This window comes from Saccostrea cucullata, unplaced genomic scaffold (genome assembly GCF_032062105.1).
Source record: "Saccostrea cucullata isolate Sc308-1 unplaced genomic scaffold, CSIRO_AGI_Scuc_v1 ctg1124, whole genome shotgun sequence".
NCBI lineage: Eukaryota > Metazoa > Mollusca > Bivalvia > Ostreida > Ostreidae > Saccostrea > Saccostrea cuccullata.
Window position 1 is genome coordinate 80,143 of NW_026929674.1, and position 18,312 is coordinate 98,454.

Here is an 18,312-nt window from a genome sequence, read left to right on the forward strand (position 1 = left end):
TATTTTGATTGTTTTCCATATAAAATTTTTGACCAGTATGCAATAATTCTTGTTTTGATATGTATACTTAAAGGTACTCTACCTAATTCACCATAGATCATAAAATTTGGAGTACTTGGTTTTAAATGAAAGAGCATTTTACAAAATTTTAAATGTACTCTTTCTATCATTTCAACATTACCATAACCCCACACTTCACAACCATACAATAAAATTGGAATTACAATCTTGTCGAACAAATACAATTGGTCATAAAGAGAAAGATGTAATTGGTTACCCTTTTTTAAAATACCATACATAGCTTTCGTTGCTCTTTCAGTAGCATATTGTTTTGTCTTAATAAATGAGCCTGTTGTTGAGAATATAATTCCTAGATATTTGAAATGTTTAACAATTTCAATTTCTTTGTTATTGTAATAAAAAACTTTATGCGGTATACGTCCCTTTGAAAAAATCATTATTTTTGTTTTTTCTATATTAACTTCTAGCTTCCATTTTTCACAATACAATAAAAAAACTGTGCAACTGATTCTGTAAATCTTCGGTTGATTCCGATAGTAAAACTGTATCATCTGCATACAAAATAATCAGCATTTTTAACAAGACACCAAGTTCTTTTTCAATCTCATTTGATATTGTTGAGATACCAATATTGTTATGTGCAATTAAAAAAGATTCTACATCATTCAGAAATAAAGCAAATAAAAAGGGCGATAAGTTTTCCCCTTGTCGTACCCCTATTTTGCATGGAAAATATTCAGTAACCATATCATTAACAGCTATTCTGGATTTACTCTCAGAGTACATTTTCACTATAACTTCAAAACATTTTCCGGTAATATTATTTTGAATGAGTTTTTGCCACAGTCCTATTCTCCATACATTGTCAAAAGCAGCCTTAAAATCTATAAATGCACAATATAGTTTCTTTTTCAATAAAAAGGATAATTCGATTAGCGATTGTAAAGTAAAAATGTTATCTATTGTAGAATAATTTGATCTGAAACCCCCTTGATTTTCATTTAGTATATCATATTGCTCAGCATAATTATTTAATCGTTTAGCTAAGATGGATGTGAATAATTTACCCATGCAACTTAATAAAGTTATAGGTCTATAGTTTTCAGGGTCATTGTCGTTCCCCTTATTTTTATAAATAGGCAATATATCACCAACAATCCAAGCTTCAGGTAAAATTGCTGAGTTAAAAACAATATTAAATAACATAACATATACCGGTAACATAATACTAGCAGAGGATTTTATGTATTCATTATAAATTTCATCACTTCCAGAACTTTTGTTATTTTTAATATTTTCAATTGCGTGTTTTATCTCATCTTCAGTTATCACTGAGTCTAGTTCTTCATTAGTATATGTATTTCTAATCTCATTTGATAGTGGTTCGTCATTATTTACATCACCATTATTGACGTTTTTAAAGTAATTGTAAAATTCATCAATATTAATATCACATTTTTTGTTGTTCGGCCTTTTATTAATTATTTTCCAATAACTTTTTGGATCGTTACTTCTCAGTTTTCTAATTTTTTTCATAATTAAATTTCTATGTTTTTTCATACTTTTATCCATAGTATTTTTATATTTACGTTCATTGATACGTACTTCTTCTTTTAAGATGCTTGAACGATATTTCCTAAACATTCGTTTTGATTTCCTATATTTTTTTTGTGCTATTTTGCATTCTTTATCAAACCATTCTTTTCTTTTCTGTGGTAGTTTATTGTGAGTTTGGCGAGCATTAAATATTCCAAAAGTTGTGCGTGCCGAGTCAAGCAGTAGACCTACAGTGTCTGAAAAGATTTCATTAACCTGATTTTTATTTAAATCATTGATATCAATATTGCTCAAGTCATATTTTAATTTTCTTAGAACATTTAAATCAATATTTTGACAAAATTCTTCTGTTTTTTCATTATCCCATGGTTTTATCTTCTGACATGAAAAATTATTTTTATTTGTCTTACTTTCTTCTTTAGTTTGGTAGTTATCATTTGAGATATATGAGTTCACACTTATTTCACAAAGTAGTGGCATATGGATATCAGAATATAACCTATTGAATTCTAGTACAGAAAAATTTTGCACATGTTTCAAAAATTCAACACTACATATACAATAATCGACCACACTTGATTTTGTTGTAGTAAATTTACCCTCTTCTAATCTTCCATTCAATAAATACATATTGTTATTTTTACAAAAATTTAATAAATTGTTTCCAAAATTATTCTTTGTTTTATCTAATGATTTTCGTTTCCTTGGTACATTTATCTTTTGTAATTCAAATACATTTGAGAGACAGTCTAAACTGGGATCATCTAACTCAAATTCTTGATTTGATATGTCATCTGGTTCAATAAAATCATCTCTATCAGAAGTTCTTGCATTAAAATCTCCAATTAGGCATATATGGCTAAATTCACTCTGTAAATTCAAAAATTCAAGTTCAATTTCTTCAAAAGCTTCCCTTGAACTATATATAGAACTTTCTGGTGGTATATAAACAACACCTAAAATCAAGTCTTTATCTGAATTAATTAAAGAAGATTTTAATCTTAACCAGTGAACAAATTTACAATCTGTGTGAACGATAGTTACATAATCTTTGATAGATTTTTTGTATCCAATTACAATACCACCAGAACGTCTGTTTGAAAATCCGTGCCTATTTTTAGCATCAAACAAAAAATAATTGTGATCAATCGGTGTAGTATCATCAGTTTTTGTCTCTGTAAAACACAATATATCAAAGGAAGAGATAAATGTTGAAAATTCTGGATAATTTATGCGTCTACTTAAACCACAAACGTTTAATCCTAAGATTTTAAGTTTGCAATCAGTTCCAGTGGATGAATCGAGAGAGTCGGTTGGATCACTGTCCACTAAATTGTCACGTGGTAGATTTCCTCCTAGGTTATCCTACCTTTGACTTACTGAGCCGCGTCTGTTGAATGGTCGAAATTCACGGGCCATTGGAGTTAGGCGCGGATCTACGTTGTGTGGTGCCGCTGGTGCGTTATATGGGTTTTCCTGACCGAAATCTGTCGCCACGAATCGCTCGCCGTTGATATAGAGTTTATCCATAACCAGTTGCGCTTTGATGCCCTGTCGTTTAGCTTCTTTGTAATGCGGGTATAATATTTTCCGGTTATCGTTTATTTCCTTGGGAAATTGCTCGAATACACTGAAATCTGCGTTGCCTTGATCGCCTCGTTCCCGAAGATCGGTGATCACCGTGATTGCAGTTTTTCGGACCTTTTCACGATCCTTAAAGTTTACAAATTTTGCCACAACTGCCCGAGATTTTGCCTCTTGCTTCCGGCCCATACGATGTACTCGATGAAATGGAATTTCATCCGTTATTCCGAGTTTTTCAGAAATGAACGCTTTTAGTGCCTGCTCACATTGTTCTGATGTTTCATCTTTTGGTTCATGAATTCCCACAAATATAAGGTTGTCACGCATGGACCTTGCTTGTAATTCATTTTGCTGGTCTTTTAGATCTAACATTTTTTTTGTCATAATAGTCATTTGTTTTCTAAGTGCCTCACTCTCTTTTTCTAAGTTCTCATGTATTTTTTTGGATCTCTTCATTTCTGCTACTATCTCTTTTGATGTTTCTTCATTCTCATCTAACTTTTCACTAGTGAATATAATGTTTTTTTCAATGTCTGACATTTTTGTTTTCAATTCAAGCACGTCAGTTGTGACAGTATTCATTGTTACTTCAAATTTGCTGATTCTAGATTCAATTTGATCAAGTTTATCCAATTTTTGGCAAACTTTGTCCAATGTTTTGGCCAAATTGTCTATTTTATTACCATAATCAATTGGCTGTAATCCACCCTGATATTGTTGTACCTGTTGTACAGGGTGAACAGGCGCTACAGGTGAGAAACTGTAATTCATTACCGGCAATTGAGACATTTGTGGTATTTGGTATGTATTATTTTGATTGTTCTGCATACTCTGTTGATTGTTTATTGGAGTTGAGAATAACGGTTGCGAGATTCTTTGTGTGTCTACATTGTCTTGAGAAGTACTCATAACACTTACTTTTCTTTGTTGCGCTTCACTGCTCAAATCTGGGCCTTCTTTTCTTTTCTTCCCTTTCTTAGATTTATTTCCATTAGAACCGCTGGATCCACTTCCAGATGTTTTAGGCCTCATAACACGCAGTTGAAATCATTCGGTAAATCCCCCAAAGTTTGTTAATTTTAAACTTAAGATATCTTATAGTCAGAGCTCGAAAAATCATGACTCTCATTCAGCTCACGCATGCGCAACCGAAATCTTAATATTACAATTGGTAAAATTAAGATTACTATTAATTATCTATTGATTAAAATCTTGTCATATGTGGATCATACGAATTTCTGTCCTTGAACTTCTTGGCAGTTTGTCATTATTATATGGACTTTTAATAAGGTAAGTCAATAATTAAATCATATGACTCATTTTCATTTAACTTGACAATAAATGATTCATAACAAATGATATTCGATTAAACATGTTGATAATCATTCATATGGTGGAAATCATAAACTTTATACGTATGTCAATACTTACTTCTGTGTATTCTTAATCAATGGTATATAATACCAATTTGACGTAAAACAATATGATAGCAGAATCCTTTTTCTATACCCATTACATTGACTTTCCTTGGGTATGTTCCTGTAATTATGTATACAGTAACTGTTTATACCCCGTTTATGAGTTTTGAAGTATACCATAAGATGTGGTATTGGTTAAAAAATGATGAAGATTGTAAAATAAGAAGATGTTAACAGCGCATACATCAAGGACTACTGAAGTTTCCATAGAAGGGATCGGGTGCCTAGTAGGAGAAAGTTTCCCATGTGGACCGATTACACCTGACCGCCGTAAGCTCTATGTATTGATCAGAAATATCGCAATGCTAATTGAAGAATTTTTGAGGACAGATTTACTACTCACACCTATCTCTTTTTTAGTGTAAGGTTTTGAATTTAAGGAAATATTATGACATGCGAGTTATTCAATTGGATTCAACTTCAATGTAATCACAACGGATGTCATGATCACAGGCGTCTGGATGAACAATATTAAACTGTACATATACACTAGTTTGTTAGTCGTCCAAAATTTAGAAAATTTCATGTTTAATCAAACAGAGAAAAACGCATATCAACATATTTTTAAACACGCTCGGAATTTGTCATTGGTTTGTCAATCAATGCCCTGTTCACACGGAGAATTTAATTCGAATTAAACGTAAATTTACTGCGAATTAGCTTCGCTTAGCGTTCACACGGAGAATTTAATGCGAATTAGTTTACTTCGCATTAGTTTACTGCGCATTAAATTACTTCGCATTAGCTCCGTGTGAACGCAAAGCGAAGCTAATTCGAATTAAATTTTGGCGCATGCGTAAGGGTAGAAATGGGTCAAATACCACCTGCCAGTGGTCAGATATGGGTACCAATACATTTTCTGGGTAAGAAATGAAGAAAATCATGCTACTCTCTCCAAAAAATGCAATGATTTTATGTATTTTTCAATATGTAGGCTACATGTATATCTCAGCCTACCTTATATTTTCTGCACCTTTACTCTATTTTCAAAGGTTTATTCCATGCACATATAGGCCTATTTAATTATTTTGATTATAAAAAAAAAAGTAAAAATAAAACTGAGATAAAACAGTATTGTCATCAGGTATAAAGGGATATTATGTCTATACCCTTTCTAATGTTTTGACATAAAGTAATGCTGTAATAAAAAGACACACAAATGATTTATCAACGCATTAAATCAGACACAAAAGCCCCCCCCCCTTAAAGAAAAATGACCTCCGATAATTTGCTTAAGATTCACAGAGAAATCTACCATGGAGATTCTTTTCATTGATAAAATTATGTCGTGAATTTTGGAGCCGTATGACGTCAAAAAATATTATTTTGCGCAATATGCATAAAAATTACGTCATAAAGTGCACTTGGCATAATAATGGCGAAGGAGACGCGAGGAATAAACTGGAACAGCGAGGAAATTATTGAACTCATTGAAAGTTGGGCGTCAGAAGAAATTTCTAATGATTTTTCCGGAGTTTATAGAAACAAGCATGTCTATGAAAAAATTGCCATTGGTATGTAGATATTAAATTTATTTATCTTAATTAACTTGATAGATCTACATAAATTTATATCTATATTCTATCATTTAATTCAATAGTACGTTTAGCCTATACCCCCTTCCAAAATCAAAATGTTTTATGTTTATACCGATTAGATATTGAAATTTAGTAGTGCAGTTTGTAGTACATGTATACGTAAGCCCCATTGGGCCAAGAAGCCCCTGAGTTTTCGTGTATTTTAATGTGAGAAAAACAAGGCACAATATATATAATAGTGGTATTAGTATTTGTTAGCTATGTACCAAATCATGACATCATTAATGCTAGTATCATAGTTTGAATGAAGGGGGCCCAGAGGGCGAATGCCAAAGTATTGTACCAAAGTATGGCATTATTATTCATATCATAGTTTGACAATTTCAGGGGGGTACCCCCGCCCCACCCCCATCGCCCCCCTTAAATTTGCCAGTGGTAATAGCATTTCATTGTAAATATTAATGCAAAAAGCAATATATTATAGGCTACGGTAAAAATATTTGGATGTACAGCATAACAGATAACTGATTTTGTTTAGCTTTGAGAGGGAAAGGAATTGACAGGACCTGGGAATCCTGTCGAACCAAAATTAAAGGACTAAGGCAGGCATACTTGAGGGCAAAGCTCCATAATAATACTTCAGGCCAGTCCAGAAGTCGTTTTGTCTATTTTGACAAGCTGGACGAATTCCTTGGATCGAAACCTCTCACAGAACCATCCGTCCTTGTCGACACTACTGAGAACGTGGAAGAAAAAGTTGCAGTCGAAACAAATAATGGTGAGACAGAGTAGCAAGTTTATCTGAATTCATTTTTCACAATTTTTTTAAATAGTAAATTTAGAAATAATTATATATGTACATGTATTTTCAAGACCAGAAGAAGGACACAGCAGAGAAAGCCACCGTCAAAGTGGAGAAGGACGAAGACAATGGAAAGAAAGACGGAGAGAATGGAGGTATTATTATTATTTGATGTCACTGGCAAATCAAACTTTGATGGAGTTTAAATACTAGTATAGTACATATATCTATCAACAAATAAGACAGTTTTACCATACATGCATGTCCAGAGCAATATGAAACTCAGAAATGGTCCGGGATGGGGGTGGGGGTGAAACCGTTTGAAACATGAATTAACTGACAAAACTGAAAAATTATTGCTAGATAGCATTTTCTCAAATGAAATCTTACTTATAACCTTATATTCAGAACCTTATATTTATATTTACTATGTTTTATGACATTAGAGCATTCAAGGTCGGAAATCAAGCAGAAAAATTTATCGAAGGAAAAAACAAGAAAGAGAACAATGGATGAAAGCCTTAGTAAGTCTCCCTCCCCCATTAATTATGAATAATATATATATATATATATATATGCATTATTTAGAGAACAAGACGGGTTCTGTATCGTAGATACCCCCAAATTTGTATCTACGATACAGAACCTGTCGAGTTCTCTAAATGATTTGTGACACGATCAATCAAAAATAGCTCCGCCCACTTTATAAATTTGCAGCATCCAAACTTCCGTCTGTAGATGAGGCCCCGACGGGGAGTGCGCATCCGCAGTATATATATTTCCATGGAAAACGTAAAATTCGGTCAGATTAGTTTTGACAATTTAACGGGGTAGGCGTAATCAAGTGATAGTCAGTCTTAAATGGAGATTTATCATAATTTATTTCAGGATTCTTAAAATCCCGGTTTACCTAGATTAACAAAAACAGGATTTACAAAAAGTTCTTCGATGGACTTGGATGTCACTCGGTCACGGATTTTTTATTTTCAAATTGAATTGCGACATAAACAACGAAATGAAAAAGACGTGTGGCTGTCGTCAGCGAGAAGGACTTTAGAAAATAAAAACGCGGAAAAAATGGACTTGAATGATTTTGCACGAGGAGAGTGGATGTTTTCGTTTTCCGTTATTGCGAATTTTCCGTTTCGTTAAGGATGGAAATACGTACAGAGGATGTTTTCCGTTATTGCGAATTTTCCTTTTACTTTGGATCGAAATTACGTACAGATTCTGTGTGGAATAAGTTTTTAAAAAGTGATTGAGAAATTTTGACATTTTACATTGTCAGGAAAATACCGGGTATTTCTCCAAAATTTATAATAGGAAAACATCAACATTTACTATTTGAACGTGCTTTTGCTAAATTGAATCAGATTTATTTTTAGACCGTGCTGTATTTTAGATACAGAATAGTTGGCAAATACAATACTGTATATACAGGGCTAATACAGAACGGAAAGTAGCTCCGGCCACCACAGTCCCGTTCTGTATTGCTAATACAGAACAGTAAACTTCAAAGAAAATCGCCGCTATCGCGTCACAAATACAACTTAACAATGTTCATATAAAGTAAATGGTTATTTTAGTTAGGTCAAAAATATATACGAAGCCAGATATCAAATTTCATGTTTTGTATATTATCCTTCCTAAAAAGGGATTTCATTCTGAAATTATATCATTAAAATTATAGATAACTTCGTACATGCCCTTGTTGACATGGAGGAGAGGCAGACTAAATACCAATTTGATCAGGAAGAGAAGAGAAGGAGGCTGGAGGACGAAGCCGAACAAAGACGAATGGAAAGTGAGCGGCAGTTCCAACTACAACTCTATCAAATGCAGGCACAGATGCAGATGCAGATGGCCTCAATATTTATGGGCACTCCAGCTCCCGGACCAGCACAAGCTCCAGGGTCAGCAGGAGACAACGAATCAAATATCCCTATACAGGAAGCTCTCTATCACGCTGACTATTTCGATCTATGATTATATCAGTACATAATCTGTATCATGTGTATACATATCTGAACTGTTCAACATAATTTAATTCCTCAGTTGATTCATTCACGTATAAGGTCTTTTCCATGTAAGCATTAGATCATTTTACTCATTGTTAAAATAAAAAAAATAAGTCTTGATCCTGATCCTGATCTTGTAAAATTAAAATCACCGTAATTCATACGGATATCATATATGGTACACGTGCAGGGAAATTTTCGCCCCGTTTTATTTTTATCCCTTTTGCCCTAATCATAGAAGCTGTGATTGGGGGAATTTTAAACCGGCGTGACTGGACGAAATTAAATTAGGGCTTAATTGTTTGCAAGTATATATGAAAGGGCAAAAATAACACGAGACGAAAATAAACCCGGCGTGTATAGAGAACGTTATTTAGTTTTAAGGGAATATATCATATACCTAGTAGTGTATCAGCCCTGATACAGGCGTTTTGGACTAGGAGAGACAGCGCTTCGGAAGTAGGGCTGTCTCGCCCTCAGGGCTGAGATATCTCTGCCTCGGCCCTCCGGGCTTGGGCCGATACCAACCGCTCGGGCTGATACCAGGGCCGAGATCAAAACAGCAGTATGATATTCTATATAACTCAATCGCATCATCTCGGGTCAGAAAGACAACCTCCAATGTTTTAACATTGACGCAAAAATTTTAAACAATATAGAATTGCTTCATATTTAGTAAAGTATTTGAAAGACAGAGTTAAAAGACAATTCTATGGTATAAATGTACATTTGTAGGTATTTAAGACCGCGGAACATTAACTGGCAAGATTGGAAATATGCAGATTAATTCATTTCTATCTGTAACAATCAAAACATTCAGTGATATACAATGAAATGGGCGGGTACAATTCGACGCGGACGGCCGAAAAAAACATTGGATTGAAATTTTCTTTTGAAATTTTTACAATCCACCTCAGCTACACTAGAAGGCACATTACTATTGATTGACCAAGAAGACAAATTTAATTTCGGTATAGTTTGAAAATAATATATCAATCAGAATTTTCTGTCCAGTATTTTAAAGTTGAGCTCCAAACTCCTCAGATAAGATGTTTCCTTCCATTTCTTTCAAAGTTTGTGAAAAAGGAAACGGGATGGGGTGGGGTGGTGTGTGTGTGGGGGGGGGGGGGGTCATGGCGCGTATTCAATGTTGTTTTCCACTTGTTGGAAAGGCCCTAGAAGTGGTGACTGGAGAACGACTCATTTATTATAAACAAACAAACAAAAAAAAAAAAACAAACAAAAACAAAAACAAAAAAAAAGAAGAGAAAAAGAAACGAAAAATGAGGATACGAGGGAATTAATTAATTCGACAGAATTCTGCATTCACATAAAAGTGAAAAGTTTATTGATTTATTGATTAAGAAATAAAACTATGCATTTGGATATTGTAGGTGTTCAAATAGGTTGATTTATATTTCAGTATTTTAAAAGTTTTATTTTTATATTTGCATAACTCTTGATAGATTAGAAAATTAGAAAGCATTAATCATTCATTTTAATTATATTTGTCATTTTTCATTAAAGATATATTTGCCATTTCATTTAACATCAATCTAAGGCCACAACTATGTTTTCTTCCCTCGGACCTGCGCGATCACATTTTATAAAACTATATATAAATAATATTATTTTAAATTTCCCAAAACGGGAAAATCATATGCTAATTTCTGTTCTATTTCCGCTCTATTTTCGAAATTTAAATCTGCTTACTTGTATACAAGTCAGAAAAAAGTATATAAAACAAATATAATTGTCCGTGCATTTTTTTTTTCATGTTCTGACCATATATCAACCAACAGCAATTAAAAAAGTAGTAAGTTATAAGAAATATACTATATTGCAATATTTGTCTTTGATTTTTTTTTTCACAGCCTTAAATTAAGAATTACAAATTTGCGGCAATAGCCTCTCTGATAATGTTAGCATTTTGTGGGGCGTTTCCCAAGCATCTGTTTTGGTCCATGTTAATAGTCCTCGTCCATTCGTCAATCGCCTGTACGCTGTCTAGCTCGCTCAAATTATTTAGAACACAGCATGCTGTGACAACATCCACGAAAAAGGGAAGTTTCCCATCAAATCTTTTCGAAAGTTTTCTCCATCTAGATTTGAGTCTTCCAAAAGTATTTTCTATAACCATTCGTGCGCTTGAGTGTTTGAAATTGTATTGTGCTTGTACCGGATCAAGATTTCCTTTAAAAGGTGTCATAAGAGAATTTGACAACGGGTAAGCAGCGTCGCCAATGAGATGTAATGGTACGTTTACAGTATCAATTAATAAAGAAAGTTGCGGTAAAAAAGTTGACATTTTTTTGCATATAGAGGAATGTTTGTATATTCTAGCATCATGAGCCTTTCCAGGCCAACCAATATATACGTCCAAAAATCTGTAGCGATGGTCTGAAACGGCCTGCATAACTATTGAATAGAAACCTTTCCGATTATAATAGTCATTTGGATTTTCGGAAGGTGCCAAAATCTGAAAGTGAGTACCATCAATTGCGCCTATTGTTTGGGGAAAACCTCGGAAATTAAAACCATGTACAATATCGCTAGCTTCCTCCTCAGTTCTAGGGAATCTTATAACTTTTGAACACATGTTTTTCAAAGCAAATACCACATCATGGACGATTTTCCATACAGTCGATTTTCCACAGGCAAATGTTACTGCCAGAGAACGAAAATCAATCGGCGAACTCAGATACCACAAAGTGATTAAAATTTTTTTTTGCAGTGGAACCGCAGTTCGCATATTTGTGTCTTTCGATTTAACCGTGTCCAGTTCCTTGACCAAGTAATCAAACGTATATTTGTGTACCCTTATGTGGCTCTTAAATTCACTCTCCTTCCACGACAGAAAATCCGTATACAGATCACTTTCCCTGTCAAACTTCCAAGTTGATCTTTTGAATTGTAATTGATTTCGCATATTCAATAAAGAACCAATAATCAAAAAAAACAATCGTCTACGATGTCTGCGATTTTTCATGAGACGTTCCCACCTTGATTTTCTTCTTTGTTTCAGTCTAAGATATCTCTCTTTTCTTTGTCGATGTAGCAAATTATGATGACATTGTAAATTGACTTGGAAAAAACAGCGAAGGAAAAGGAAAAATTTGCATAGTGTTGCTTTCTCCATTTTGATAAATGTTCAAAAGGTGACGTAATTAATTTTAATGACGTCATAATACAATTAACGTCGTCAATTTTTTTACAATCTTGCTCTTCGTAACCTTGCCATCAACATAATTTTCTGAATATTTTCTGAATATTATTATTTTTTATCGTTCAGTTTAAAAAATAAACTTGTATACTTTCAGTTAAAGATACATGCATACTTTGAACCAATTATTTACATGTGATGCGGCCTTTACGTATTTTCTGTTCTGAGCAGTTTCAATAAATTTTTGTGTTAGAAAAAATATAGCAATTTTAATATTGCTTTTACTAATTGGTTAATATCATTATTATTTCTTTTGTCTTAGCCATTGAATAATTTCTCGCACCTGCTTACCTGGAAATATTTACAAATTTAATGCGAATTAGTTTACTTCGCATTAACGTCGTGTGAACGCTATTTAATTCGCATTAATTTAATTCGCATTAGTTTACTTCGCATTTACTTCGCATTAGTTTACTGCGAATTAAACTCTCCGTGTGAACAGGGCACAAATTTTTATTATCACAATGACACTTATGCCCTGTTCACACGACGAGTTTAATTCGCAGTAAATTAATGCGAAGTAAACTAATGCCCTGTTCACACGGATAATTTAATTCGCAGTATATTAATGCGAAGTAAACTAATGCGAATCAAACTAATGCGAATTAAATTGCGTTCACACGACAGCTAATGCGAAGTAAACTAATGCGAATTAAAATTTTACTTCGACAGTCAGGCGTGAGGAAGGCTCTTATGACGTCATTTGCAAATCACGTCACCTTATGCAGAAAGAAATGCATTTGACAATATGTCACAGTGTCTGGAGACATATTTTAGTGATTAACACATTTTTTCTTAGTTTTTCACTCAAAAATAGCACAAGTACTTAAAGCTGACCACCGACATGATGCATTTGACATAATTTTGCCATTACGCATGCCCCAAAATTTAATTCGAATTAGCTTCGCTTAGCGTTCACACGGAGCTAATGCGAAGTAATTTAATGCGCAGTAAACTAATGCGAAGTAAACTAATTCGCATTAAATTCTCCGTGTGAACGCTAAGCGAAGCTAATTCGCAGTAAACTTACGTTTAATTCGAATTAAACTCCCCGTGTGAACAGGGCATAATGCGAATCAAATTAATGCGAATTAAATTGCGTTCACATGACGGCTAATGCGAAGTAAACTAATGCGAATTATAATTTTTCTTCTACAGTCAGGTGTCAGTAAGTCTATTATGACGTCATTTATAAATCACGTCATGTATGCAGAGCCATCCTTTGATACATCATGTAGTGGCTATAGGTATTCATTGATTTTAGTAATTAACATACTTTCCCTCAATTTTTGAACCAAATATAGCACAAATACCTATATATAACCACCAACACGTGTCCTGTGACTTAATTCTAGCCTTACGCATGTGTCAAAATTTAATTCGAATTAGCTTCGCTTAGCGTTCACACGGAGCTAATGCGAAGTAATTTAATGCGCAGTAAATTAATTCGAATTAAAATAATTCGCATTAAATTCTCCGTGTGAACGCTAAGCGAAGCTAATTCGCAGTAACTTTACGTTTAATTCGAATTAAACTCTCCGTGTGAACAGGGCATTATTATTCCGTACATTGTTAATCAAAAAAGGAATGGCTTTGTATTTTCAAATTGTGAAATCAAGTAAAAGTTATACAAGTTAATTAATTAACATTTATCAAAAATAAAAATTCTTTATTAATGAAGGTTTAATTATGATCGTGGTTATTTACCATGAATATCTTATGACAGCTACAACAAAAAAGTTGATATGAAATAAGGAAATGGTCATTCGTGTACACCACTCGGCCGGTTTAGTTGGACCTGTCCCTTCCTGGGACTATTTTACGATTTTTATACAATTTCTAATAAAGACATGAATCGTTTTCGATCAAAGAAGGTTCTTATGAAGCGTGAATGATAAATAATAATATTGCCTTTGCTTTTTATCGTTAATGGTTGTCTGATGTTCATTAATCTTTATAAGTTTCATGCGCGTGACTTCTCCTAATTAAGGTTTGAGACTGGGGCTATGACAGAAGAGTTTAATTTTGATATTTATAATTCAAACTGAAAATTTTACTTTTTTCCCTTAAATTTTTGTCTTTAAGTGTTATCTTAAAACATGTATATTTAGTTTTGATAAAAAGGAAGATTGATATTTACTGCCTTGATAATTTGTTATATGTAATGAATAAAGTTTCAAGGATATTGTACATTTCAAAATCATGCTCTGTCAAATTTGTTACTTTAAATGATAATTCTAGACTTGAATTCCAAACCTGATTTGAGAAAAACAATGTACTCACTTCCCTTTTTGTTATTTGTTTGTAGACATCCTTTCTGTAAATGTGTCAGATCTGTTTTTTTTTAAATAGAATTGGATGCTTGGCAACTAGAAAATAAGTAAAGCTACATAATGGTATATTACCAATTTGTTTTAGCAAAAAATCAGTAGATTTCGTATTGACAAAACAGTTTAAGCATGATTGCATCATATTTTTTATTAGAAATATCTTGATCAATATTCTACCATACATAATGCAAAATGCTTTTCCCCTATATTTTTGGAAATTCAATATAGCTTTGGTCCAATTTGATTCAAACTTAATCGAGGAACTTTTCATCTTTTTAATATTATCTCGAAATACGTGCGTCTGTCGAATCAAACTGGATTATATATATAGTATATGACCAGTGACAAAATTTGATATTTTGCGGCTGTTATCTATGATTAAATTATCGTAAGAAATGCAGAATTTTGTGATTTGCATTTTTTGGTAAAAGTTCTTTAAAATTTGCAAGTAAAACAACTTGCTTTGAGAGCAGAATATGTATACAAACCGTACAGTACCCTTCATACAATTAACAATTTGCCCGAAGTTTTTGATAACAGACTTAACTTGCCAGATTTAATACAGATTTTTTTTCTTTTTTTTACATATATGGCACTATAAAATACTAATCGTTATTTACAGAGAAGATATTCGTTTCGGGTAAAATTTACATCATACACGTTAAAATTCAAAAAGAAACTCAGAATATATTTTTTTAACATTAAAACTCGTTTTGTATCCTTCGTTTTAAGGAATACTGGTATCAGTAAATTAACCTTGTGATTGATTGCCAATTAATCACTTTCTTTAAGCATGAGAACGTTATATGTTTTAAATCCACCGACAGATCATAGCCATGATCCGAAACCTGTAAACAGTCGTGTTATGTCTAAGCAAGTTTTTAGTGGTTTTAAATAAGAATTACATGTTACCTAATGCATGCCTATGTTTCCGTAAACTTCCAGCTTCCAACGCAATAAGTCTAACGGTTTGTTAGAAACCCTCATTCAATGTCTAAAGTCTTACACTTCAACTTCAAGGGAGAACAAATAATTCTTGTTAAACATATATAGTTTCAGTATTAACTTCACATTTGAATATGTATATTACATCGTTTGTTTGAAGAATGATCACAAAGGCTACTATGTTTCTACAATAACTTTTTTAAAATTTTTTAACATAAAGCAGTACGATAAATATGTTTGGGTTTTTTAGTTTTTGTGGTAAATTTGTGTCATTCTGCCAGAACTGACATTCTTGGAAGTATGCAAAGTCATCGATGACATCTTTCAGCGTTTTGAGCTGTAGTTGCTATGGGGTATATTTTAAGCATCAATACCTATTTGCCAACAATATTCATATATAAGCTATTTTTGTTCAGCGAAACAGACACTGGCTAAATAGTTACTCTAAGGTTGTAATCAGGAATTTTATATTTTAAAATGTACTCATTCATATCTAAATGCTATAATTTGAAGTCAAAAATGAATGACGTTTTCAATACTGCTTTTTTTTCGTTTATCATAAACTGATTAATAAGAAAAAGGTTTCTAGGGAAAAAAAACCTCAAAATGCAAGAATAGACGGAATGAACTTCAGTATTTGTTGCTAAAAATAGATATTGAATAAATAGTAAGTTGTTTGACTGGTCATTGAATTAGGTTTTACAAACAATCGAACCTCGGTGCATAAAATTTGCCCTCTTTATGGTACGAAAGTAGTATAAACTATATTGGACTGATAATGAAATAGTTATTAATATCATATTACATGCATATTATCAATACCAATGCCCACTCGTACAAAAACAAACGTATAAAACTTCCATGTCGGAAACAATTCGACTGACGTAACCACTTTGCATGCCATGCACGTGCATATTGAAGTTTTTCTCACTTACACTTTTCCCCCTGCCCTTTCATTCTGACAACGCACTGTTTTGGCTTGTCTTTGTTTGATGAATGTTTGCCATCAACCATTGCCCAGGGCGCTTCAGGTAGAACTTACTTATCATATTCGGAATGATCGTTGTGAAGAGAAAAGCATTTCATATTTAGGGAATATACACAGCTCATGGGCCGTTGAAGATGGAGTTAGCACGGGCTATTATGTCTGTCCAAGTTCTAATTTTCTTTGGAATTTTAGTTTTGGATTCATCTGCTCATCAAGGCCATGTGTAAGTTGGGAACTTTTGAATTTTAGGGACTTTAACTTAAAATATAATTTCATTTCGAAAATACACATAACATCACGTGTGTTTGGTGTGCCTTGCATATTATTTTCATACTATTATTTTCCTATTGAATTATATCTATTGAAAGTAAAATACTATTGTAAATAGTGGTTCCTATAATGTATTCCTAAACTAAATACCACTTTTCAATGTTCAGAAGGACTTTTAAGGTTTGTTATTTTCATATTAACACGAGTTACACATTTTACCATTTATTATAAATCTTAATTATTCAGGCGTGGTATTTTATGTTAATACATTTTCGAAATCATGCTTTGGTTCACCGATAAGTGCCTGCTTTAAAAATTGACATATATTTACTAATATCGGTTAATTTTTATGATTTCTCCTTAAATTCCTTTACTTTTAACACCTGTACAATTTTGGGATTATAGTAATGAAATCTAAATAACATTCAGATACAATAAGAATAATATTCTTTTTTCCAGAATTAAAGCTTTAAATCGTTTATTATGATGTAATTATTGTCATCTGTATATAACTATTTGTTTTGATTGACTAATTAGATCTTTACCTTAGGTAAAGGATGTAAACAAACAAAGGTTCAGGTCTCTGTCAGCTATTGATCTATCGACATGTTGTACTTTTATTATTTTGTTGAAGTAGTACAAGGTGGCGTGTTAAGGGCCTTGCATTTTGTGTTATTTATGATTATGGAAACACTTTGAAAAGTTCATCGCTATGATCATTATAATTATAAATACCAGGTATACAATAAAAACATCAATAGTTTTTTTTTACTTGTGTACAAGCTTGTACAATAGACTCCGAAGATAGTGGTATTTGGTTGAAGGAAATGATTTAAATAATAGGTCAAATCAATATCTGTTCGGCCAAATGGTTTTCTATTCAAGCTTAATTATAATTTTACTTACTTCTTCATGTTTATTTCGTGTTAAAGATATAAGTAGCTTTCAACAAATATTCAAAAGCATGAATATTAAAAGATTTCAGTTTAAAAAAAATACCTTGTGTAAAATACCTTGTGTTATGCTCATGTTTGCTTTTAATTCAAGACCAAATACATTGTGTTGGTGAACTTGTTTGTACTAAAACAACTGTTAACGAGGACCTTACACTTACCATGTAAGCACGCTGTATACACGATATGTAGGACCTTACAAAACATGCCTTGTTGTTAGAGTCGTGTTCCTTGCCAGGGGGCTCTTTGCTGTGGCCATCAAAGTAATGCATATAGCTCCCAACAATAAACGCTTCTCTTCAAATATAACAAAACACACTTTTAGTGCAAAACTTATGTATATACGAGGGTTGTCCCGTAAAATCGTGGACAAAGCGTTTTTCTCCAAAAGTAAAGGGCGCACTAAGCTGAAATTTTCAGTAAATGTTTATTCATCATATTTAAGTGAATCATAATGTTTTTGATAATATATATTCAAAAATAAAGATTTTATTATGCTTGAATTCGCACAAGGTACGGTCCTACGGCGCACGGTAAAAATAGCAAGGTTATATTAGAGAAGACACTAGAATTAATTCGTAATAAAAGTTTCTATATATAATATA

The 18,312-nt window shown here is 32.7% G+C and overlaps 1 protein-coding gene across 2 annotated transcripts in view; it reads left to right on the forward strand.

The window, feature by feature from the left end:
• The window catches only part of LOC134281746 (uncharacterized), a 31,097-nt gene that overhangs the window by 2,252 nt on the left and 10,533 nt on the right, over window positions 1-18,312 (forward strand). The window contains exon 1 of one of the 2 annotated variants that reach the window (XM_062764177.1): window positions 16,518-16,707. The exons of the other annotated variant lie outside the window; for it this stretch is intronic. Within the exon in view, the coding sequence (XP_062620161.1) occupies window positions 16,619-16,707 (89 nt within the window). The 5' untranslated portion in view covers window positions 16,518-16,618. Of the gene's footprint in view, window positions 1-16,517; window positions 16,708-18,312 lie in introns of those variants that run through there. 2 annotated transcript variants of the gene reach the window in all.